At 38.7% G+C, this 24,869-nt stretch overlaps 1 protein-coding gene across 2 annotated transcripts in view; it reads left to right on the forward strand.

Moving 5' to 3' along the window:
* LRRC36 (leucine rich repeat containing 36) overlaps positions 1–24,869 on the forward strand; it is a 59,595-nt gene that overhangs the window by 11,952 nt on the left and 22,774 nt on the right. For both annotated transcript variants that reach the window (XM_077755585.1, XM_077755584.1), the window contains exons 4-9: positions 497–593; positions 3,930–4,018; positions 13,953–14,080; positions 17,502–17,547; positions 21,426–21,866; positions 24,003–24,292. In XM_077755585.1, the coding sequence (XP_077611711.1) occupies positions 497–593; positions 3,930–4,018; positions 13,953–14,080; positions 17,502–17,547; positions 21,426–21,866; positions 24,003–24,292 (1,091 nt within the window). The remainder of the gene's footprint in view (positions 1–496; positions 594–3,929; positions 4,019–13,952; positions 14,081–17,501; positions 17,548–21,425; positions 21,867–24,002; positions 24,293–24,869) is intronic.

Consider the following 24,869-nt stretch of genomic DNA (forward strand, 5'->3'; position numbering starts at 1 on the left):
CCCAAATTTGCAACTATATTAGCAATAGAAAATGAATACAGCTGTCTGGGGGTTAGTTGGTAAGGAATAATAATTACTCCTTCAAATGAGGTAATCCACCTTTCTTTATAATTTTATTGTTGAGTATACATTTCTTAATAATACAAACTTGGATTTCACATGCCCCTAGGAAGGTTATTATAGGGAAACTAAGTAGTGCCTTTCAGAAACAGTGTAACTTTTGGCATTAATATTAGGCCTTTTGGATTGTTTGCTGCCATAAACTACTTTCTGGCAGGGGTAGTTACACCTATGTGGCAATTGTTGCTATGGTATCCCTGTAGTCTCCCTGAGTTACTACTTGCTCCATGACAACATAATAGCATTATTTTGTGACCTGTCTCAACAAAAGAATATGAGACTGATCTTTAGTCTTTACTCTGTGAATATAGTTTTCTGACCCACTACTGTTTACTCCAAAAAAGAAACATGCTCAGACCACGGTTTTTGCCTCCAGATGATCGAGTTGTGCGAGCAAGTGAGAGAAAAGCTGCCAAGCTGCATTTTAGTCAGTTGGGCAACAGTGAAAATTTTCTTTTAGAGGTGGAAAAAAGGTAAGACAGTCCTTTACAAAAAAAAGTTTTAGTTTGGTTCTGGATGTAGACAACAGTGAATTACTGCTTAATGTCTTCACTTTCCAATAGGAATCTCCACAAGTTGTAAGAATCCTCAGATCAGGAATAAAAGTATCTATTCAATGTATTAAGATTTACCTAGGATGAGAATCTGTCCCTCAGAGGGAGCATTTCTGCTTTGCTGAACTATTGGGTCTGCTTTAGATATAATTGTTGAAAATTCTCTAGGGGCGCCTGGGTGGCTTAGTCGGTTAAGCGTTGTCTGACTTTGGCTCAGGTCATGATTTCACAGTTTGTGGGTTCGAGCCCCGCATTGGGCTCTGTGCTGACTGCCAGCTCAGAGCCTGGAACCTGTTTCAGATTCTGTATCTCCCTCTCTCTCTGACCCTCCCCTGCTCATTCTCTCTCTCTCTCTCTCTCTCTCAGAAATAAATAAAGCATTAAAAAAAAAAAAGAAAATTCTCTAAAGCTGTTGTTCAAAGCTTACAGATAAGGATACCATGAAATGACTTATACCCATAAATGCTTACCAAATCTTTCTTGGAGTTATACATCAGTGCATGGTCTTTTCCTATTGAATTGAAAGGTTTACATTACCATGGAGATAAATTTTTTAGAAGGAAAGGGAAGTATTTTTCTACAAAACCAAAGTAAACAAACCTAAAGTGTCTGAAACTCTAAAGTATCTGAAAGGTAGATTTTTCTACTTCTTGTTACTAAAACATGAACAAAATAAGATACCATAACTTCTACTACAAAACCCATGCTCTTTATTTTTAAAAAGTAGCTTTATTTTTGAAAAACAGAAATCCATTACAATTTACATAATACAGAAGAATACAGTGAAGAAAAGTAAAAATCACCCCATTTTCTACTACCAAGAGTTAACTACTAGTAATGTTTGGTATATATCCTTATAGACCTCTGTATGCCTACCTATAGACACATGTACATGTTTCTATTTGTATTGTTTTCTGATGATAAAAGTAATGCATGCTTGTTATTGAGAACTTGGAAAGTATAGAAAAACCATTAAGAGGGGCACCTGGGCGGCTCAGTTACTTAAGCATCCAGCTTCGGCTCAGGTGATGATCTCTCAGTTTGTGGGTTTGAGCCCCACACTGGGCTCTGCACTGGTGGTATGGAGCCTGCTTGGGATTCTCTCCCTTCCACTCTCTGCACCTCCTCTACTTGTGCTCACTCTTTCTCTCAAAATAAACAAATAAACATTTAAAAACCACAAGAAATAAACAAGCAACTCATAATTTCACTACCAGAAATAAACACTAATTATATTAAGATAAATATCCTCTTAGCCTTATATATGCATGTGTGCTTATCTCCAAAATTATGTTATATAATAGATATCTAAATACATGTTAATAATAAAGATAATACATATGTAATATTTATTTTATAGTAATTTGCTTCCTATATGTACCATTTTTAGTTTGATAAGGTATCATGAACATATCTCCATAGCATTAAATATTCTTCCCAAAAATGAGTTTTTATTTATTTGTTTATTATCTTTCCCTACCATGAGGACTAGGACTTTGCTTGTCTTGTTTATTGCAGTATCTCTAGTGCTTAAACAGTGCCTGACATATATAGGTATTAAGAAACAATTTGTTGAATGATGAATGAATGAAGTAAATGTCTGTTGGCCTTGGATCCTTCTCTTTGCCTATCTCTGCTCTTATCCTTTATATTTTTTCTTTTCTTTTTTAAGTTTATCTATTTATTTGAGAGAGAGAGAGAGTGAGAGCACAAGTGAGAGAGGGACAGAGAGAGAGAGGAAGAGAGAATCCCAAGCAGGCTCCATGCTGCCAGTGCACAGCCCGATGTAGGACTCAAACTCAAGAACCATGAGATCATGACCTGAGCTGAAACCAAGAGTCAGACACTTAAACATGACTAAGCCACCTAGGCACCCCTGACCCTTTATATGTCTTATAATGTAACCTTCAGAGAGCATTTTTAGTTCCCTATATATATTTTTTTAGTTCTCTGTTTTTTAAGTCAAGTATATTGAGAATTTTACATAGAGTAAAATTCACCCTGCTGTTGAAAGAAATGCAATATTTCTAAAAAGTTGTTTATATATATATTCTGTGACCTAATTCTTATTTTAAGTCATTGGGGGGAACCCTGTTTAATGTACAAATACAGAGATGAATTAATTTGTAACTGAATACATTTTCTAGTAAGGCAGATAATTAGCACCATCATATTTCTGTTTAGTTATCATATAGTAATTGTAAAACCAGAGGTAAAATTTTACTCAAGTGCCCAGTCCTAACAGTGTATCTAAGCTCTACAATCTTGGGTAAAGATTTTTTTAAAGTTTGTGTGTTTGTTTGTTTGTTTGTTTAGACCCAAGTTAATTAACATATAGTGTAATAATGATTTCAGGAATTGAATTTAGTGATTCATCACTTACATATAACACCCAGTGCTCATCCCAGCAAGTGTTGTCCTTAATGCCCATTGCCCATTTAGCCTATCCCCTGACCTAACACCCTGCCAGCAACCCTCAGTTTGTTCTCAGTATTTAAGAGTCTCTTATGGTTTGTCTCCCTCTCTGTTTTTTTCTTATTTTTGCTTCCCTTCCCCTATATTCATCTGTTTTGTTTGGGTAAACATTTTTTATTTTTTTTAAATTATTATTTTTTGGGGGGGAGTAAAGATTTTTTTAAAAAGTCTTTCTGAGTCCCAGTTCCTCCAACCTAAAATGAAGATAAGAGATAATAGGGAAGCTTTTATGATTAAATAAAATGGTGGATGTAAAGTACCTATCTCATAGTCTAGGCTGTCTTCTGTACTTCCCAATCTGTACTTCCTGTACTTATATCTTACTATACTACTTCAATCAAATGCTACACTTGTCTTTCTTGTCTGTTTTTTTTTTTTTTTTAACTAATGGCTGTAGTTGTCCCCACTATAATTCTTGGTAGCAGAACCTTCCTTTCTGTGTCCTATGAGTTTTTTAATTCAAAAGAAAATTCCTATTCCTTTAATCATTCAGACCTAACTTGGTGTCAAGAAAACAATGTCTGAATGTTCTGGCTTTCATACTTTAAAGGCTGAACTATAGTATCTTCCTCTCTCACTATTCACAGTAAAAATATTATGGCCTTAAAAATAGAGTTTAGTGGAAATATTTGTGAAATTAATATTTTCTAGAGCATTTTGGGGAAAAATCTGATCACCATGAATTAATGTTTTCTAAATAGCATTTAGTGGTGATCTCAGAAAGCTTCTTTTGAGTTTTCTTTTAAATTTGAGTTTTAAATAAATTATTCTATGTGGCAGCTCTAGGGAGAAGACAATGAAAAACTGTGTGACAGATGAGAGCTCTGCATCAAAAACCAATGCTGATATTGACAACAGAATTGAAACTGGTAAGTTTTCTCTCTTTGATCACAAAATGCTTAAAACAGAAGTTATTTCAATTTTTATGGGCAGTCTTGGGTAGGATGAGGACAATATAGTTGAGAAATGAACAAATTTGAAGTAAGCACAAGATTTACTGACTGTGCTTTTCTTCCTTTTCTCACTGCCAGAAGGAGCCCTATTTATTGAGCAGGCACTTACCAGAACCCATTAAGTACAAGCTGTAGTCAGAATGTAATTTCATTTATATCGGTTTACATTCGGTACATTCTGAAATTTTCATTGCCAGTCCTCATGGCTCCGGAGCATTGCTTATGGTGATTAATTCATTAATCAGAGACTGGTGACTCATCTGCATCAATGTAGCTCAGAACCTGTGCTTCTCCACCTTGAACCTTTGCAACTGCAGAATCTCTTGTGTTTGTGTTATATTCCTGGCAAGCATCGCCTGAAAGCACTCCTGGTAGTGCAATATGATTTGAGTGGTTATACCACATTTATGGTTGTGGCACACAGTCTAGAAGAAAGGTTTCCACAAGAGAAATTGCATGCAGTGGACCCTAATGGATTAACTTGGCACTCATTAGATGACCTTTTATTTGAGAAAATTTTATTCTGTAGAGACCTCTGTCCCTTTGAAGGATATATCAAATTATTTACAACCTCTAAAAATTAACCTCTAATATCTCAGCAATAACTTTAATAGATGAAGTGTGTAAGTTTAGACATTAAGAATTTCCAGTTTATAACATACAGTATTTTGTTTTCCTTACTACTTGTCTATCCTGGCAGACATTTATTGACAAGTGATTTTAACATGATTTAATGGTAAAATAAGCCATCATGAAGTATAATTTTTATTTTTCTTTCTTGGAAGCATCAGTGTATATATGTCATGGAGCATGGATTGCTTTATTTCATTTTAATTTCATTTAATTTTTTTTAACGTTTATTTTTTGAGAGAGAGAGAGACAGAGACAGAGACAGAGCGTGAATGGGGGAGGGGCAGAGAGAAAGAGAGACACAGAATTCAAAGCAGGCTCCAGGCTTTGAGCTGTCAGCACAGAGCCCAAGGTGGGGCTTGAGATCACAAACCACGAGATCATGACCTGAACCAAAGTCAGATGCTTAACTGACTAAGCCACCCAGGTGCCCCCTTTATCTCATTTTAAACAGCATCTTTTTATATTTAAAATTTGATGAAATTCTATTGTAATACTTGTGGAAAATACTGAAAAGTATGAAGAACAGCATTTGATTCACTCATAAGCCTGTCCCCTAGAGAGAATCCCAATGAATAATTTGGTATACAACCTTCCTGTCTTTTTTCTAAGTAAAAACATTTATATATCCATTTCTAGAATGACGAAGGTACACCGAAGTATAATTTGACTGTTTTTGTATGAGTTGAATTAAACTTCATTTATGTTATATTAAATCATTAGCACACATGAAGTTTCACTCCATGAATTAAAATGTTTTAGAGTGCACAGTCTCTCCTCTGAAAAAACTGCGTTGCTAAGGCCCATTTCTAAAGGTTCTTGGAAGCTCCAGCTGTTGCCTGGATTTTTTTTTTTTAATATAAAATTTATGTTGCTACCTTGAAATGTTAAAGAGCTTTGCTTTCCACTGAAAATCATGTTTGTGCTAGACCCGTTGGGAGTGTTGCCTGTAAGCACTGTTGGTAATCCAATATGACTAAAGTGGTTATGCCATGCTAATGGTTGTGCCACAAGCTAGGAGAAAACTTTCTGGAGGACAGTTTCCACTAGCTCAGTTCCAAACAGTGCTTTCCCACCAATCATTTAGAATGGACAGGGAAACTTTTGTCTTAGATCTTCATCCTATTCTCCTAACCACATGATCTTTGACTCTTTCAAAAGTTCCTCTCTCTTTTCCCATAGCCCTAAAACAAACATACCTAGCCTATGTCTTTAGACTCTCTTTTTTCCTTATTTGCCCTTATTGATCTATTTGTAAAACTTGCTTTATTCCCTCTCTCTAGATGACTCTTAAATATTGATCTCAGGCACCTGCCTGGCTCAGTCAGTAGAATGTGTGACTTTTGATCTTGGGGTTGTAAGCTGGAGCCTCATGTTGGGTATAGAGATTACTTAAACATAAAATCTTTATTTTTTATTTTTTATTTCTAGGAGAGAGAGAGAGAGAGACAGAGTGAGCAGGGGAGGGTCAGAGAGAGAGGGAGACACAGACTCTGAAATAGGCTCCAGGCTCTGAGCTGGCAGTCAGCACAGAGTCCGACACGGGGCTTGAACCCATGAACTGTGAGATCATGACCTAAGTGAAAGTCGGACGCTTAACCGACTAAGCCACCCAGGCACCCCTTAAACATAAAATCTTAATATAGGTAGATAGATCTAACTTCGTATATACTTGGAATCTCCATTAGAAAACTTTCCAGTTCTTCAAACTAAACATGTTAAAAAACCAAATGACAACTTTCCTCCAGCCCTAAACAGCAGCTAGGGTTTCATCAGTGTTACGACCACTTTCCTAGAACTCAGGCTTAGAACCATACTAAGATTTGATGCTGCTCCTTCCCTAAAGGCCAGCTGAACATTTATACTCTATAGTATGATCCACAATTGATGAGCCTTCCTTTTCCTTTCCTAATGGTCTCTTAACAGGCATGTGTAATAGCTATCATTTACTGAGTGTAAACCCTGGGCCTGGCACTGTGCATTATCTTATTTAATCCTCACAACAACTTTGAAGGTGGTTATAATTATCCTTGTTTTATGGGTGAGGAAACTGAGACCCAAAAAAGGTGAAATAACTTGTTCTAGTTATACAGTAAGTAGAAGAGCTGGAATGCAAACTCTGGTCCATCTGTCATCAAAGTCCTCTTAAGCATTACACCAAACTGCCTCCTGGTCTCTTCCTTCAGTTCATTTTGTAATTTCCTATCAGATTAATTTTCTTAAAACTCAGCTGTGATAATTATGCTTGCCTGCTCAAAATTTTCCATGGCTCCCCTCACCTACTAAATTAAGACTCCTTAATTTGACATACAAGATTTCCTTCAACTCTGGCCACAGTTTATTTCTTCAACCTAGCCTGAAACCTATCTCCTGTTTCTGAATGTCAATTTCCAGTGCTGCAATCAGATCAAACCACTGTCTCCTCCTCAGATAGCTCTTCCTTTCTCCCTCCTCTGCCCCTGAACTAATACTGTCCCTTTAGCTTGGCATGCTTTAATCAAAATCCTACCTTGTTTTAATGACCTAACTCAAAGTCCATTCTCCTTAGTGAAACTTTTTTTGAGTCTTCAACAAAAAAATTTTCCTGGTNGCATTGGGAACATGAGACAAACATGAAAGAGCTAAGTAACATAATCCCAGGCAATGCATATGAAAACGTCAAGTGGATGGTAGAAATCAGTATTCCTCAAACTCAGGGCTATGGACTCAGTCCAGGGATACACTCAGAGGTCCACAGGTAGTGTGAGATCCTTTACTTTTGAGTTCTTGTTTGATGCCATTATGAAAGATATTTAAAAGATGTAAAGGTATGTAATACACTTTTAAAAAGTATTAGTCTTTTGTTTAAAAATATGCTTTTTTAGAACAATTTTAAGTTCACAGCAAAACTGAACAGAAAAGATGGAGTTCTCATATACCCCCTGCCTTCACACACACACGCGCGCGCACGCGCACACACACACACACACACACACACAGCCTCTGCCACTGCCAACATCCTGACCCAGGGTGGTACTTTTGTTAAAATTGCTGAGCCTACATTGACATGTCATTATCATCCAAAGCCCATGGTTTACATTAGGGTTCATTCTTGGTGTTGTGCATATTATTGGTTTGACAAATATATAGTGATGTGTAGCCGCCATTTTAGTATCATACAGCATAATTTCACTGCCCTAAACTCTGTGCTTACGTAGCCATCCCTTCTTCCCCTCGAACTCCTGGAAACCACTGATCTTTTTCCTGTCTCCATAGTTTTAGAATTTTTTCCTAGTTATTTTTATTGTAGCAAAATACATATAAAATAAAATTTACCATCTTAACCATTTTTAAGTGTAAGTTCAGTGGTATTAAATACATTCATAATGTTGTGTAACCATCACCACCATCTCCAGAACTCTTTTCATCTTATAAAACTGAAACTATATCCATTAAATGATAACTCTCTATGTCCCCCTCCTTGCAGTCCCTGGCATCCACCATTCTATTTTCCTTTTTTTTTTTGTAATTTTTTTTTTTTAATTTCTAGGAGAGAGAGAGACAGCGCAAGCAGGGGAGGGTCAGAGAGAGAGGGAGACACAGAATCTGAAGCAGGCTCCAGGCTCTGAGCTGGCGGTCAGCACAGAGCCCGACGCGGAGCTCGAACCCATGAACTGCGAGATCATGACCTAAGCGAAAGTCGGATGCTTAACCGACTAAGCCACCCAGGCGCCCCCACCATTCTATTTTCTCTCTCTATGATTTTAACTGCTTTAACTACTTCATATAAGTGGAATCATACAGTATTTGTCTTTTTGTGACTGGCTAATTTTGCTTATCATAACGTCCTTAAGGCTCATTGATGTTATAGCATATGTCAGAATTTCCTTCCTTTTTAAGAGTGAATAATATTCCATTGTTTGTGTATATCACATTTTGCTTATCCATTCATCTGTTGATGGTCACTTGGATTGCTTCCATGTTTTAACTATTGTGAATAATGCTGTTATGAATATGGGTTTACAGATACCTCTTTAAGACCCTGCTTTCACTTATTTGAGGATAGGCCCAAAATTACTGCCTCATATGATAATTTTATTTTTAATATTTTTAGAAACTACAATACTATTGTCCATATCATCTGTACCATTTTATATTCCCACCATACAGTTGGACCAACAGTTCCAATATCTCCACATGCTTCCCAACATGTGTAATTTTCTCTGTGTTTTTTTATTTAATAGTAGCCATGCTAGTGAGTATGAGGTAGTACTGATGGTTTTGATTTTAATTTCCCTAATGATTAGTGATGTTGGGAATCTTTTTTTTTTTTAATTGAGAGAGAGAGAGAGAGTGAGCACGTGAGCAAAGGGCAGAGAGAGAAGTGGTGCTCACCTGAAGCAGGGCTCATGCTCACCCTAAGCAGGACTCAAGCTCACCCAGTGAGCTTGAACTCATGAGACTTGAACTCATGAACTGTGGGATGATGACTGAGCCAAAGTCAGATGCTTAACGACTGAGCCACCCAGGTGCCCTATTGAGTGTCTTTCATGTCCTTATTGACCATTTGTATATCTTCTTTTGGCAAAATATCTATTCAAGTCCAATGCCCACTTTTATCTATTGTTAGTTTTTAAAAAATGTTTATTTTTGAGAGAGAAAGACAGAGGGCGAGTGGGGAGGGGGAGGGTTGCAGAGAGAGAGAGGGAAACACAGAAACTGAAGCAGGCTTTAGGCTCTGAGCAGTCAGCACAGAGCCAGATGCAGGGTTCAAACCCATGAACAGCAAGATCATGACTTGAGCCAAAGTCAGACCATCAACTGACTGAGTCACACAATCACTCCTAATGCCCACTTTTTAGTTGGGGTTTTTGTTGTTGAGTTTTAGGGGTTCTCTATATATTCTGGATATTAATCCCTTATCATATATATGATTTGCAAATATTTTCCCCTTTTTTTAAAAAATATTTTTTTATTTATTTCTAGGAGAGAGAGAGACAGCATGAGCAGGGGAGGGTCAGAGAGAGAGGGAGTCACAGACTGAAACAGGCTCCAGGCTCTGAGCTGGCAGCCAGCACAGAGCCCGACGCGGGGCTCTAACCCACGAACCGCGAGATCATGACCTAAGCGAAAGTCAGACGCTTAACCGACTAAGCCACCTAGGCGCCCTGCAAATATTTTCCCCTATTCAGTGGATTTTCTTTTTACTCTGTGGATATTGTTTTTAGATGCAGAACATTTTAAATTTTCATGAAGTTCAATTTGTTTTTTCTTTTGTTGCTTTGCCTTTGGTGTCTCATCCAAAAAAATCATTGCCAAATCCAATGACCTGTTTTCTTCTAAGAGTTTTATAGTTTTAGGTCTTACATTTATGTCTGATCCATTCTCAGCCAATTTTCATATATGATCTTAGGTAAGGGTCCAACTTCATTCTTTTGCATGAAGGGTGGGACATGAGTAGTTGCTATTGCTACTGCTAAGAACTGAACTTGACTGAAGTTAACTTCAATTTAACTTCCAGGTCTTCCCCTGGAAAGTGAAAACCTTCTATAGATTCCAGAATTCCAAAATAGTTACATCAGACAGATTCTGCCAGTGTAATTGTCGCACAGGCAGAAGACATGCAGGATGTTGCTTACTCTGCCATCTTCCCCATCTCCATAGTTTAGCCATTTCCAGAACGGCATATAGTTGGAATCATTAAGTATGTAGACTTTTCAGATTGGCTTCTTTGCTTAGTATTATCCACTTAAGATTCCTTTATGTCTTTTCATGGCTTGATAGCCCCTTTCTTTCTAGTGCTGAATAATATTCCATTGTCTGGATATATCACAGTTTATCCATTCACCTACTAAAGGACATCTTGGTTGCTTCTAAGATTTGGCAATTTTGAAAAAAGCTGTTATAAACATCCATGTGCAGTGTTTGTGTGGACATGAGTTTTCAGTTCTTTTGGGTAAATACCAAGTATTTAGTTTTGTAGGAAACTGCCAAACTGTCACCTGTACAATCTGCTTTTTAAAATATCGTTTTATATACTGAGCTTCTTAAATTGAAGTTTCTCAAACTGGATTTATATTCTCAGAGTTTGTGAGAACATTGAATTTGAGAAACACTGATGTGGATGGACACATGCTTTAGAAGCTCAGACTGTGCTAAGAGCAGATGTGAAAAGGTTTTGTAGCAGTTGTGGAAACAAAGTCATCAACCTTAAAGGCTGTGGAACCCTGGAATAGCCTGAGAGGAGGAGGAGGAGGGCATTGTGGTTGGTGGGATGCGTGTGAACAGCTGTGTGAAAGTGGTAATGAGTATAGCAGGCCATAGAGACAGTTGAGTGACCGTGTGGTTTGAGTAGAAAGTTTACGTTGGATAGAAGGTCAATTATTGGAGAACAATGAATGCCTTACTAAAGTTAATATGTATTCATTTAGCACACATATACTCTGAACTGAAAGGGGCCCTGCTCACTCTTTTAGCCATTTCCTTTTACCTTTAAGTAGAATTACACCTAAAATATATTGATCAAATGGGTATCTTATTTTGAAACAGCAAAGGGGCGCCTGGCTGCCTCAGTTGGTAGAGCATGTGGCTCTTGGTCTAGGGGTTGTGAGTTCAAGCTCCATGGCAGGCACAGAGATTACTTAAAGTAAAGTAAAATCTTAAGAAAAATAAAATAGCAAAGAAAAATTCACCACAATCATCCTTGTACATCCTTGTACAGGAACGAAACCAGCATTATCTATAATAGCCCAAAAGTCCCTCAGCTGATGAATGGATAAACAAAATATTGTATATGCATGTAAGGCATATTATTCAGCCATAAAAAAGAATGAAGTACTGATACATGTACAATATATATCTTGAAAAAAATCATGCTAAGTGATAGGAGCCAGACAAAAAGGCCAAATATTATGTTATTCCGTTTATGTGAAATGTCCAGAATAGGAAAATCCATAGAGACAGAAAGTATATTGATGGTTGCCAGGGCTGGCAGGGAGAAGAGGATTGAAAGTGACAGATAACTGGGTTTCTTTTTGGGTAATAAAATTAGATAGTGGTGATGATTGACAACTTGACATACTGTAAAGGGTTAATTGTATGGTGAGTGAATAAAGTTAAAATAAAGATTCTCCTCTCCCCCAAAAAAGTGATTCTAAGGGTGTCTGGGTGGCTCAGTTGGGTGAGCGTCCAACTTCAGCTCAGGTCATGGTCTCACCATTGGTGCATTCAAGCCGCACATTGGGCTCTGTGCTGACAGCACAGACCTTGCTTCGGAGCCTCTATCTCCCTGTCTCTCTGCCCCTCCCCTGCTCGTGCTCTTTCTTTTTCTCTCTCTCAGAAGTAAACATTAAAAAAAGTGATTCTATAACTCTTGGTAATTGATTAATATGTGAGATGGATGAGAGTCAAAGAATTAGTTTCTATCTTGAGAGATTGGTTGAATAGTAATGCCAATAGTGAGATGCAGATTGGAGTGGAGGGTGGGGAGCATCAGTATAGTAGGCCTAGAAGTGAAGATAATGAGTTTGGTTTAGAAAATATCAACTTCTTATTCGTCTGGGAGGGGGGCACTCGTTGGATGAAGTTCAAGAAACTTAGGTCTGGGCCAAAGCAGAGATCAGAGTGGAGATTTAGATTTAGGGTCATCCAGATTTAGGTGGTAAAGAGAAGGTCTGGTAGCATTTAGCAAAGAGTTTGGACGTTGGGGTATTTGCTTAAACAAAGAGAGGGGTTGGAAGAAAAAGAACCTGAGAATCTGAAAAAGAATATAAGTGCAGCAGAAGGAAACAGGATGGAGCAGGGTCTTGGACACCTGGGAAGTGTAAGTGTTGTTCTGTTGGATAAGGGTAAGAGGAGGCCTGAACTCAAAAGTCCCAGTTTACTAACCATCCTCATTATCTACTAAGAATCAGGTTAAGACTATTAATTTATGCTTTACTTTGTTTTTTCTTTTTTTCCTGTGTTATTACTGCAATAGGATCCAGGAAACATAAACTTTTAAGAGCTTTTAAGTAATTCTGTCAAATACAATGGTGGAAGAGCATTTCATACTGAAGTAATAGGAAATTTCAATCCAAGAAGGCAACTCAGAAGTAGGAAGTATTTGGGGTACCTGGGTGGCTCACTCATTAAGAGTGAGACTCTTGGTTTCAGCTTGGGTGATGATCTCAAGCCATGTGGTTTTGAGCCCCACATCAGGCTCCATGAGGACAGCTTAAGATTCTCTCTCTCCCTTTCTCTCTTCCTCTGTCTCTCTCTCAAAAATAAATTAAAAAAAATAAACTTAAAAGAAGTAGGAAGCATTTTAGAGCCCCAAATGGACTGAGGGGCTAGATTTTAAAAATGCTGACTTTATTCAGTGTGTATTCTCAGTTGCCCTGGCTTACAGCAGCTTTCTGTTGCCAGAGCCTACAAATAAAAACTAGCAGAAGAGCACATTGTTTGACAAAGGCCCAAGTTTTTGAAACTATCTTAGTTCTTACATAATCCTGCTAGGGCAAAAACCTCCCTAGACAAGAAACTCTTATTTTCATCCAAGTTCCCCCAGAAGACTCCAGATCCCAGAATTCTGCAATTAATAAGTATTGATCAAGAATGTGCAAAAACTTCTATACAAGTGTTCCAATCTAATAAAAATCCTAACTGGCTTTTTTAAAAAAAAATGTTTATTTACTTTTGAGAGAGAGCGATAGACAGAGAGAGACACACAAAAAATCCAAAGCAGGCTCCAAGCTCTGAGCTTTCAGCACAGAGCCTGACGTGGGGCTCGAACTCACAAGCAGTGAAACCATGACCTGAGCTGAAATTGGACAATTAACCAACTAAGCCACCCAGGTACCCCCTAACTGGCTCTTTTTGATAACAGTTTCTAGAGTGGCCAGGACTAGGATATAGTTTTGTTTTTAAGTGATCTCTACACCCAGTGTGGGGGTCCAACTCACAACCCTGAGATCAAGAGTTGCACGCTCCATGTTCCACTGACTGAGCCAGGCTGACACCCCCCATTACTTTCTTTTAGCCTTTCTTCAACCCTAAAAGATAGGTAGTCTAGATTTTATCATCACTGTTTTACAATGGAGAAAACCAGAGAAGTTAAACAGTTTGCCCAAGTTCACGTGGTTTCCAGGTGGTGGCACCAGAACTATCAATCTTGTGACTTGCCTTCCAGTATCTTTTCATAAGACATGTTGCCTTTGAAATCTCGTCAGTGCTTCATTGTATGCCTTTTCTTTTAACACAGACTCAAACAAAGGACTTTTTATTCCCTTCCCCAACCGGGAAATAAAGGATACCCTAACAAGTACTGCTGCAACCCAGGGCAATAGTATACCAGATCAGAAATTGGACACTTTCCCACTGGGGACACAGGTAATGTATTCCCCTTCCTGTTGATCTGTTGACTACTATATGATTAACACCAATAAGTCACTGGACTCTCAATTATTTATGAAGGTCTAAGAGGATTTGTTTGATAAAGGCATTTTAGACCCTTTAAAAGGAAAAAAAGGCAAAAAAGTAAGTAAGTAAATAAATAAATAAAATTAAAGGAAAGAAGAACAGACAGGATACAGAGGACCTTCTCCATTAATTTCTTTTTTTTTAATTTTTATGTTTTATTTATTTTTGAGAGCAAGAGATGCAGAGCATGAGCGGGGGAGGTGCAGAGAGAAAGGGAGGCACAGAACCCGAAACAGGCTCCAGGCTCTGAGGTGTCAGCACAGAGCCCAGTGAGGGCCCGAACTCAGGAACCACAAGATCATGACCTGAGCAGAAGTCAGACACTCAATTGACTGACCCACCCAGGCGCCTTTCCATTAATTTCAATCTCCTTTTTCCCTCTCCCATACTAATTTGTTATCAAATGTAGTATTTATACGTACACAACTTGTAGCACATTTTATGCCAAGTATTTTGGCTCTCAAACAGAGATTTTGTCTGGTTTTAAAATTTCTCCTCTCAGGACACCTGGGTGGCTCAGTCAGTTAAGCATGGGACTCTTGATTTCAGCTTAGGCCATGAGCTCACAGTTTGTGGGTTTGAGCCCCATGTCCGGCTCCATGCTGCTTAGAATTAGCTCTCTCCCTCTCTCACTGTTCCTCCCCCACTTTTGCACGCACACACACTCTCTCTCTCAAAATAAAGAAAATAAACTTAAAATTTCTCCTTTTTATCCAGTGTCTCCATTTCCTGTTACCTCACTTCCTTACATTTTCTGCCTCTGACTTTTAGTTACTGAATCTTAACATCTCAAGGGTAGCTTTCCCAAAGCTGCCTCTTCATTGGAACCTAAAAGAAGAAAAATTAGGGGTAAAGATGGTATAGAAGTTGTGGACAGTTGGGAGGTAGAGATTATTTATGCAAGATGAGGCAAAAATTAAGAATAAATTTAAAAATTTTTTTAATGTTTTTTATTTATTTCTGAGAGAGAGAGACAGCGTGAGCAGGGGAGGGTCAGAGAGAGAGGGAGACACAGAATCTGAAGCAGGCTCCAGGCTCTGAGCTAGCCGCCAGCACACAGCCTGACGTGGGGCTCAAACCCACGAACCATCAGATCATGACCTGAGCCGAAGTCAGACGCTTAACCGACTGAGCCACCCAGGTGCCCCAGGAATAAATTTTTAATGAAAAAATTGGTGAAGGGAACACAACCATTATATAAGACTCGTTTATATCAGTGAGTATGGAGTGCGTGGGTGGCTCAGTCAGTTAAGAGTACAGCTTCAGCTCAGGTAATGATCTCACAGTTCATGGGTTCAAGCCCTGCATCATGCTCCGTGCTGACAGCTCAAAGCCTGGAGCCTACTTCAGATTCTGTGTCTCCCTCTGTCTCTGCCCCTCCCCTGCTTGCACTCTGTCTCTGCCTCTCAAAAATAAACATTTAAAAAAATTTATATGAGTGAGTATGATGCAGGAAGCAGAACTGACTGCTTTATATTCAACTTCTCGTTTGTCTGCATTTCCTTTGATAAATTAATAGCAATGAAATTGCTGAAAATAGCCAGAAGGAGACAAAAAGAAGGCTCTGATTAATCCATATTTGGATTTACTGTATTAGTAAAAAGTAAGATTTTTTTTCCATTTGAGTTTATAATACCTTATAGAAAGATAAATTAGCATTTAGTTGGTTACTTTTTTTTGGAGATTCTCTTTAGGTAACTTAGAAACTATCTCAGTTACCATTTATAAAATCTTAGTATTTGTTTTAAAGGAAATGGAGACAGAAGTACCTGAGTGGCTCAGTCAGTTAGGCGTCCAACTCTTGATTTAGGCTCAGGTCATCATCTCATGATGATGCCATAGAGCCCCATGTCCAGCTCTGTGGTGGGCACAGAGCCTGCTTAAGATTCTCTCTCTCCATCTCCCTCCATCCCTCCCCTGCTCACTCTCTCTCTCTCTCTCAAAATAAATAAATAGATTAATGAAAAAAATAATAAAGGAAATGGAAACAAAGAAAAACATGCAGTTAAAATTAAATAGGACTTTTTAAATTAAAACTAACAAACTTCAGGGGCGCCTGGGTGGCTCAGTTGGTTAAATGTCGACTTTGGTTCAGGTCATGATCTCGCAGTTCCTGAGTTCAAGCCCCGCATCAGGCTCTGTGCTGGCAGCCAGCTCAGAGCCTGAAGCCTGTTTCAGATTCTGTGTCTCCCTCTCTCTCTGACCCTCCCCTGCTCACACTGTCTCTCTCTCTCTCAGGAAAAAAAAAATAAAAATAAAAGATTAAAAAAAAACCAACTTCATTGAAACTACTTGAAGTGACAGACAAAAAGGAAATTAAATAGCTTGCTATATATTCTTTTAGTTTAAGAAATAAGTAAGATTTCTTCCTTTCCATAACTACCAAAAATATACCGAAAACTTGAAGATGATATTTAAAAAAGCAAACCCTAGATGGCATTCTTTTTTGTGTTAATCCTTGCTTAATTATGCCTCAAATTAATTTTCAGCCTTTTAAAACTCTCAGTAGCACTTGTAGTTGATGCTTAGCTTTATCATAAAGTAAAATAAGTACAATAGTTCTTTAAACAGGAAAAATAAAGTTGGAAAATTTGAGCCATCTAACTTCAATGCTGCTTTAAGCAGAAAAAAATAAGAGTATTTCACTGTTTGGTATGTCTTTTACCAACTGAGGCTATTTTGTCTTTCCAGAGAGTCTCCTTACCTACTCCAAAGCAGCTCTAGAATCTTTTTGTATTGTGGCTATTTAAAAGTAGGCTTAAGAAGCACCTGGGTGGCTCAAACGGTTAAGTGTCCAACTTCGGCTCATGTCATGATCTCATGGTTCATGGGTTCAAGCCCCACGTCAGGCTCATCACTGACAACTCAGAGCCTGGAGCCTGTTTCAGATTCTGTGTCTCCCTCTTTCTTTCTGCTCCTCCCCTGCTTGTGCTCTCCCTCAAAGATAAACATTAAAATTTTTTAGGGGCGCCTGGGTGGCTTAGTCGGTTAAGCGTCCGACTTTCGCTTAGGTCATGATCTCGCGGTTCGTGGGTTCGAGCCCCGCGTCGGGCTCTGTGCTGACTGCCAGCTCAGAGCCTGGAGCCTGTTTCGGAGTCTGTGTCTCCATCTCTCTCTGCCCCTCCCCTCTTCACGCTGTCTCTCTATTTAAAAAAAATTTTTTTTAAATAGGCTTAAACTAGGACCTTTGCTTGAAGGTCTGTTTCCCTAGATTGTAAGGGTGGACTTGCTTACTAATAGAAAGTATTCTGAACCCCTGGTCTAGTAAGCTCGTGTCTGGATGCCCATTGACTGCCTTTTCCTAAACCGTCAAACTTTTTTTTCATTGCAGGAAGTGGCAAGAAGGGAGATACCAAGTGACAGTCACCAAGAAGATGGTAAATATTTTGTGCAGGGAGTATTTTTCTCCACACTAATCAGAGAAATCCAGATGTGATGAGATTTGGGAGAAGATGGAGATGTCTCAGCCCTAAGGCCCTACATGGTCAGCTAACTCTTTACTGCTTTTATAGGGAGCTGCCTGGATGCTTAGTGAACCTGTAAGGCTTTACTGGTTGATGAGTAGATAGTCTGACTTCCTTTGTTCTTGACTATTTGTACTGGCTGGCTGGTTCTTTTTACTTTTTCTTATCTTTCTTGTCCTCTTTTGGGCTTATTATGTTTTTATTCATCCATTTTTCCCATCTATTGGTTTATAAGCTATATACACTGTTTCAATGCTTTTACTATTATTCCCTAAACTACAATATGTCACCTTCACTTATATAATTAAAAAATTAATCAATACCTTAGGGCACTGGGTGGCTCAGTTGGTTAAGCATTGATTTTGGCTTAGGTCATGATCTCATGGTTTGTGAGTTTAAGCCCCGCGTTGGGCTCTGCACTGACAACATGGAGCCTGGAGCCTGCTTCAGATTCTGTGTCTCCCTCTCTCTCCTCCCCTCTCCCAGTCATTCTGTCTCTCTCCTCTCTCTCCCTCTCTCAAAAATAAATAAACATAAAAAATTTTTTAAAAAGTAATCAATACCTTAACTTTTTTCTTGGATAATTTGAAATGTTTTTTAATGTTTAATTTTTTTCTGAGAGAGAGAGAGAGACAGTGTAAGCAGGGGAGGGTCAGAGAGAGAGGGAGACACAGAATCTGAAGCAGGCTCCAGGCTCTGAGCTAGCTGTCAGCACAGAACCCGATGCAGGGCTCGAACCCATGAACCATGAGATCATGACCTGAGCCAAAGTTGGACGCTTAACCAACTGAGCCACCCAGGAGCCCCCTCTTGGATAATTTAAAGAACTTAAAAGTACTTTACTTCCTTCGTCCCTCCTGATTTACATATTATTATCATAGATTTTAATTCTTTATACTTTTTAAACCCATATAAAATTGTTTTTATACAGTCAGTGATCATTTAAATTTATCTTTGTATTTACCACTTTGTTTATTTCATTTTTTCATCCTAGACTTCCCTTCTGAGATAATTTTTCCCTAGCTTATAGTACATCTTTTAGAATTTCCTTTAGTGTGGGTTTACTATATTGAATTCTTTCAGTTTTTGTTTGTATGAAAATGCCTCTATTTCACCATTCTTTTGTTTTGTTTTGTTTTGAGAGAGAGAAAGTGAGAGTGTGCATGGAGGAGGGGATTAGGGAGAGGGAAAGAGATAATGTTAAGCAGGCTACATGCCCAGCATAGAGCCTGACATGGGGCTGGATCTCATGACTGTGAGATCATGACCTGAGCCAAAATCAAAAGTCAGGTGCTTAACTAACTGAGTCACCCAGGTGCTCCATTACCATTATCCTTAAAGAGTATTTTGGCTGGGTATAAATTTCTAAGTTGGCAGTTATTTCTTTCAGAAAGTTGAAGGTATTCCACTGTATTCTTTTGTTTTTGCTTTTGAGAAGTCAGCTGGAGCTCTGTCATTCCTGCAAGTCTTTTTTTCCTCTGGCTGCTTTTAAGATTTTCCAATTGTCTTTGGTTTTCTTCAGTTTCAGAATGATATATGGATTTCTTTTTATTTATTCTGTTTGGTGTTTATTAAACTTGATCTGTGAATTATGTCTCAATAATTCTGGAAAGTGCTTCAAATATTGTTTGTGTCCTTGTGTCTTGTCCTTTCTTTCTGTCCTTTTGGGACTCTTTATTAAATAAATATATGTTAGAGATTTTTACTTTGTCTCTTATTCTTTTATATTTTTCATCTTTGGTTTTTGTCTTTGTTTGGTCTGATCTGCCCTTTGGATCCTTCTGACTCATCTTTAGGTTCACTAACATTGTCCTCAGCTGTGTCTAATCTGTTTGCTGGGTTCTTAATTTCAATAGTTTTATTTTTTAGTTCTGTAAGTTTTATTCACTTTTTTTTTCAAGTCTTCTGAGTCAGTTTGTATAAACAGAAAATTTCCAGTTAGTTTTATATTTCTTTAAACATAGTAAACATAGGTGTTGCATAGGCAGTATGTTAATTCCAATATCTGAAGTTGTTGCCTTTTTTTTTTTTTTCTTCTCATACTTGTGTTGTCTCATTTACTTTTTTGTTCCTTTACTTTGGCTATTTGCTATATATTTGAAAAACTATTTGTAGGAATCATTTAAAGTCTTACATAAAGGTATCTTTCCCAGGTCAGATATTCATTTGCTTCTACCAGGTACCAGGGACACTATCATTCTGGGATCACTTTAATCTAAGCTCAAAGCTTGAGGCTCCCTGGACCCACTCAGCTGATGCAAACCTGGATTACAAATCAGTATAAGGGCTGGCTTATTTCTAGTTTATCTTTACTCTCAAGGTTGCATCCTGATAGGGGTTCCATTTTCATGTATATTGGAGGAGGGTCAGGGAGAGGGATGGTTTGTCATACTCCTCACTTGGGATGGATGCTGAACTTTACTTCTGTCCCTGTCATCCTAAAACTTCTGAGGGTAAAAGTGACTATAAGTGCTAGACTTACCTATGTGAGTCCTTGCTGTTAACTAGATTTGGGCCTAGAAATTCTTCACCAGCCAACAAGCTCTTTGATGTTTTATTAAAAAAAAATTTTTTTTTTTTGAGAGAGACAGAATGAGTGTGAGAGGGGAAAAGAGAGAAGAGAAACAGAATCTGAAACAGGCTTCAGGCTCCAAGCTGTCAGCACAGAGCCCAACACAGGGCTCGAACTCACAAACTGTGAGATCATGACCTGAGCCCAAGTCAGACACTTAACCAACTGAGCCACCCAGGTGCCGCCTCTTTGATGCTTTTAAGAGCTGCATCATCCCACTTTTTAAATATCTTCAACAGGAAACACAGTCTGAATTATCTAATCTCATCACTTGTTGCTAGATTATTTTTGTATGTAAAGATATTGTTCTACAACTTTTCCCCACTGTATAGGCTGGCCCTCAGTAAAACCTTGGTATTCTATAGGTCCTTTTCAGATAAAAGTGCTTGGTTCCACTTTTTTATGTTAATATGACTAACTCAGGGGTAGTATTTTTTGCTTCCTAAGGAAGACCCTTAAGCATACGAAACTCTGAAAACTCCGAAGAGCACCAAGACTTCTACTTGCTCCACTCTGATGCTTTTTGGAGATGGCACATACAGCTGTCTGAAAGAAATGCTTTATAGCTAATTAGGGATTTTCATAGGTTTTAGATTCCCTGCCATTTAATTGGCTTAGGATACTGGTTCCCAGTGTATGAACCTAGAACCTCTGAGTGTAGTTTGGGGATGGGAGTGGGCTTAGTTTTATTGCAAGGAGTCTATGAAATGATAGACCTACCAACTATTGTCTATACACTGAATACATAAGATTACAACTATTGTCATATGGGGTGCACCAAAATTTTTATATGAAAACAGCATCTAGAGGGGCTCAGTCAGAAGAAAATGTGACTCTTAATCTTGGGGTCATGAGTTTGAGCCCCACATTTTGTGAAGAGCTTATTTAAAATAAATAAATAAAATAGAAAGCAGCATTTAGAAAACTCTGATCCTGCAGCTTTAGGAGGAAATTCTTAGGGGTTTAGGGTGACATGAAGTTTATCTCCAGAATGTTAGAGATTCTTTACTGTTTACTCATTATCCATTATGTTTTATCGTTGTTCCATGTAAAAATCCTTTTATCACTTTATGCTATTACTTAACAAAATTATAAACCTTCTCTTCCTGAGAACTTTTCTGGTAGACAGAGGTATGTCCAGTGAACAGAGGTACCCTAATTGAGCCAACAATTCTCATTGTATTTTGTGTTTTCTTTTCCCCTTGGTGGTGGTGGTTAGAATTCAGACGCTTCTCTCCTCATCAGTCCACAGTCCGATCCCCAGAGAAGACGACTAGAGAAGGATACCGACTATCTTTTTTGAACAATAGGTCTTCAGTTTCTTCTCCAGAAAAGGACTTGATACTAAAACCTGATAATTACCAGCTTACCCATGATGTCTCACTGGGTAAACGCCTGGATGTGGGTGATTCTAGCCAGATCCACCCCTATCAGTTACCTTCAGATGTTGGTCTAGAAAGTTATGATACTCATTATTCTCAAAATCTATCCCTGCATGGAAGTCCTGGCAAAAGGCCTCAGAGAAGCAAGAACTACCGAGAATATAGCGTAAAGCCTTCAAATGACATGAAGGCCACCACATCCCATTCCTGTGGAGACTTACTGACTTCTCTGTCAAACCCTGACTCCAGCACCGGAAGGCTTTTAAAGCTTAGTTCAGGTAATAGCTTCCTATCAGTTTATAAGCCTTTTTTCTTAGGCATGAAGATAGAGTTATAACTGAAAATTTTGGATTTAACATCTCTCCCTCTCTCTCTCTATGTGTGTGTGTGTGTGTGTGTGTGTGTGTGTGTGTATTACATTTATTTATTTTTGAGAGATAGAGACAGAATGTGAGTGGGGAAGGGGCAGAGAGAGAGGGAGACACAGAATCTGAAGCAGGCTCCAGGCTCCGAGCTAGCTGTCAGCACAGAGCCCAAAGCAGGGGTCGAACTCATAAACCGTGAGATCATGACCTGAGCCAGAGTCGGATGCTTAACCGACTGAGCCACCCAGGTGCCCCTGGAATGAACATTTCTTAAATTGCATTAGGCTTTCTTAAATTTTATTTTGGGGTATCACTAGCCCATGAAACTTCCAGAAATCTTCAGGTTATGAGTTTAACATAACAGATATTTTAAAGAAAAATTATAGAAATGTGAGCTTTATATGTTATTGTAGCTAAACAGCATCCCAGAACATATTTCTAGTAGCAGCTAGTCTTCTCTGACCACAGTCACTTCTATTCTGAGTTATTTTTTCAGAAAAAGGTAGTTTCAGTGTAAGTGACAGAGACCACTCCACTTACTTACTAATTTATTCAACAGAAATTATTGATACCTACTATGTGCCAGATGCTGCTCTGCAGATAAGATAGGAAACAAAAATAAAGTTCCATTTATCTTTTGCTACAATAAAAAAAAAGTTTCTGCTTTTATGGAACGTCTATTCTAAAGGTGTAAGACATGATGAACAAGTTAGCATATAAATATATGTCAAGTTATGATAAGTACTGGGAAGAAAAATAATGTAAGGTATAGACTAATAAGGAGGAAGTGATGTTTTAGATAGAATGGTCAGGAAAAACTTGTCCAATGAGATATATGGTATTTGGCAACATATTAGCAAGCAGCTTTAAGAGACCCATGGTTAATAAAAGACTTATTGAGGTGTGTTCAAGAAAGAATTGAAGGAGCGGCAATAGAGTTATGGAATATATACAATGCTTTCAAGAAGATTTGCAGAGAAGGGAAGCAGAGAAAGGGAACTGTAGACGGAGGGGGGATGGGATCAAGGAAATGGTAATGGAAATGATCCAGTAGAGGGGGCACCAATGATGCAGGAGAGAAAAGGGACAATTACAAGGGGAAAAAAATCCTTAGGTAGTCAAGAGGATGGAATCCAGTCCACCAGTGGAGAGGTTGGCCTTAGAGAGAAGCACAGATAGTTCAATTTTTATTATGAAAGGAAGGCAGAGAATTTATTTTTTTTTAAGATTTTATTTTATTTTTTTATTTTTATTTTTTTTTACAAATAGTTTATNAGGCTGAGAATTTATAAATACAAATCCAAGTGAGTTGGTAGATTTAGTTGGGATCATATAGATGTTTTCTTTGATTGTCTGTTTTTCTCAGGAAAATAAAGAGGTCAGAATCTAAGAGTGAGGAAGGAGGAAAAAGTGTTGAAAGTTTAAGAAGAGAGATGTTAAATAGTCATTTCAGGGAATAGAATAGTAAATTGACTAGAGTAGTGTATTAGGATAGCTGGGCAGTAGAGGGCCCAATGAAGACAGTGGTCATGAGTTTATTTATTTACTTTTTAATTTTTTTAATGTTTTATTTATTTCTAGGAGAGAGAGAGACAGCGTGAGCAGGGGAGGGTCAGAGAGAGAGGGAGACACAGACTCTGAAATAGGCTCCAGGCTCTGAGCTGGCTGTCAGCACAGAGCCCGACGTGGGGCTCGAACCCACGAACCGTGAGATCATGACCTGAGCTGAAGTCAGATGCTCAACCGACTGAGCCACCCAGGCACCCTAACAGTGGTCATGAGTTTAAAGTGAAGACAGTGAGAAGAGATGCATGTTGTTCTCCAGCCACTGCCTATGGCCCTCATGTAGGCTTAGAGTACATGGACACTTGGATTAGCCAGAGTTGGGTTTTGTCAGGTGGAGGGGTGGAAGAGAAGGGATCCAGAGAGTTGAGGGTGTATCGTAGGAAGAGGTTATTATGACCATTGGACTCCAGGTGGGGTAAGGTTGGAAGTGAGATATGAGAATGTTAAAAGGCAGGGTCACCTCCCAGGCTGTTTCCTTCACAGATCTGTATGCCACAACCCACTTCAACAGTGACCCTGCTTTACTGGTCAATGTAGAGCAACAATTATCTACCAGTCTCGGTGATTTAACACCAGCACATGGTCCTTTCCCAAATAACTCTATCCTGGGAGACTCTCTACGGACACTGCTGTTGCCTCCTGGGACCTCAGAAAACAGAGAGAGTTTGACCAAGGGATCATTAAGCCTATCAAGGAGAGGGTTCAAACGGAAGGACAATATCCTTGCCACCCTGAATCCAAAGATTGGTTACCGAGATGCTACTGGCAGCAAGGCAAGTATTGGTTTGTTTGCTTATACAAGAAACTTGTCAGGTCCAAGACCACAATGGGATTCTTTTGGGGTGGCAGTAATTCTGACCAAGGGTGCTACAAATTNTTTATTTTTATTTTATTTATTTATTATTTTTTTTAAATATTTTTTATTTATTTCTGAGAGAGAGAGAGAGACAGCATGAACAGGGGAGGGGCAGAGAGAGAGGGAGTCACAGACTGAAACAGGCTCCAGGCTCTGAGCTGGCAGTCAGCACAGAGCCCGACGCGGGGCTCGAACCCACGAACCGCGAGATCATGACCTAAGCGAAAGTCGGACGCTTAACCGACTGAGCCACCCAGGTGCCCCTCAAAAGGATTTTTAGAGGCCAATGGTTAATACTGCCAGGCTAAAGCCTGTGATTCTTCTGCCTTTGGGGAAGTCATTCTGCTTCTGCTGCATTTTCTTATTTCTGTCACAGGGAGAACATTCCCTAATCTACTTCCAGAGCATAAATTTTGTGGGGACATACTTGGATAATAAGAAGTGGCAGACAGTTTACCACAGCAGGGAATGCAGAAGTTGCTGGGGGTTCTGAA

This window comes from Crocuta crocuta, unplaced genomic scaffold, assembly GCF_008692635.1.
Source record: "Crocuta crocuta isolate KB4526 unplaced genomic scaffold, BGI_CrCroc_1.0 scaffold152, whole genome shotgun sequence".
Classification (NCBI taxonomy): Eukaryota; Metazoa; Chordata; class Mammalia; order Carnivora; family Hyaenidae; genus Crocuta; species Crocuta crocuta.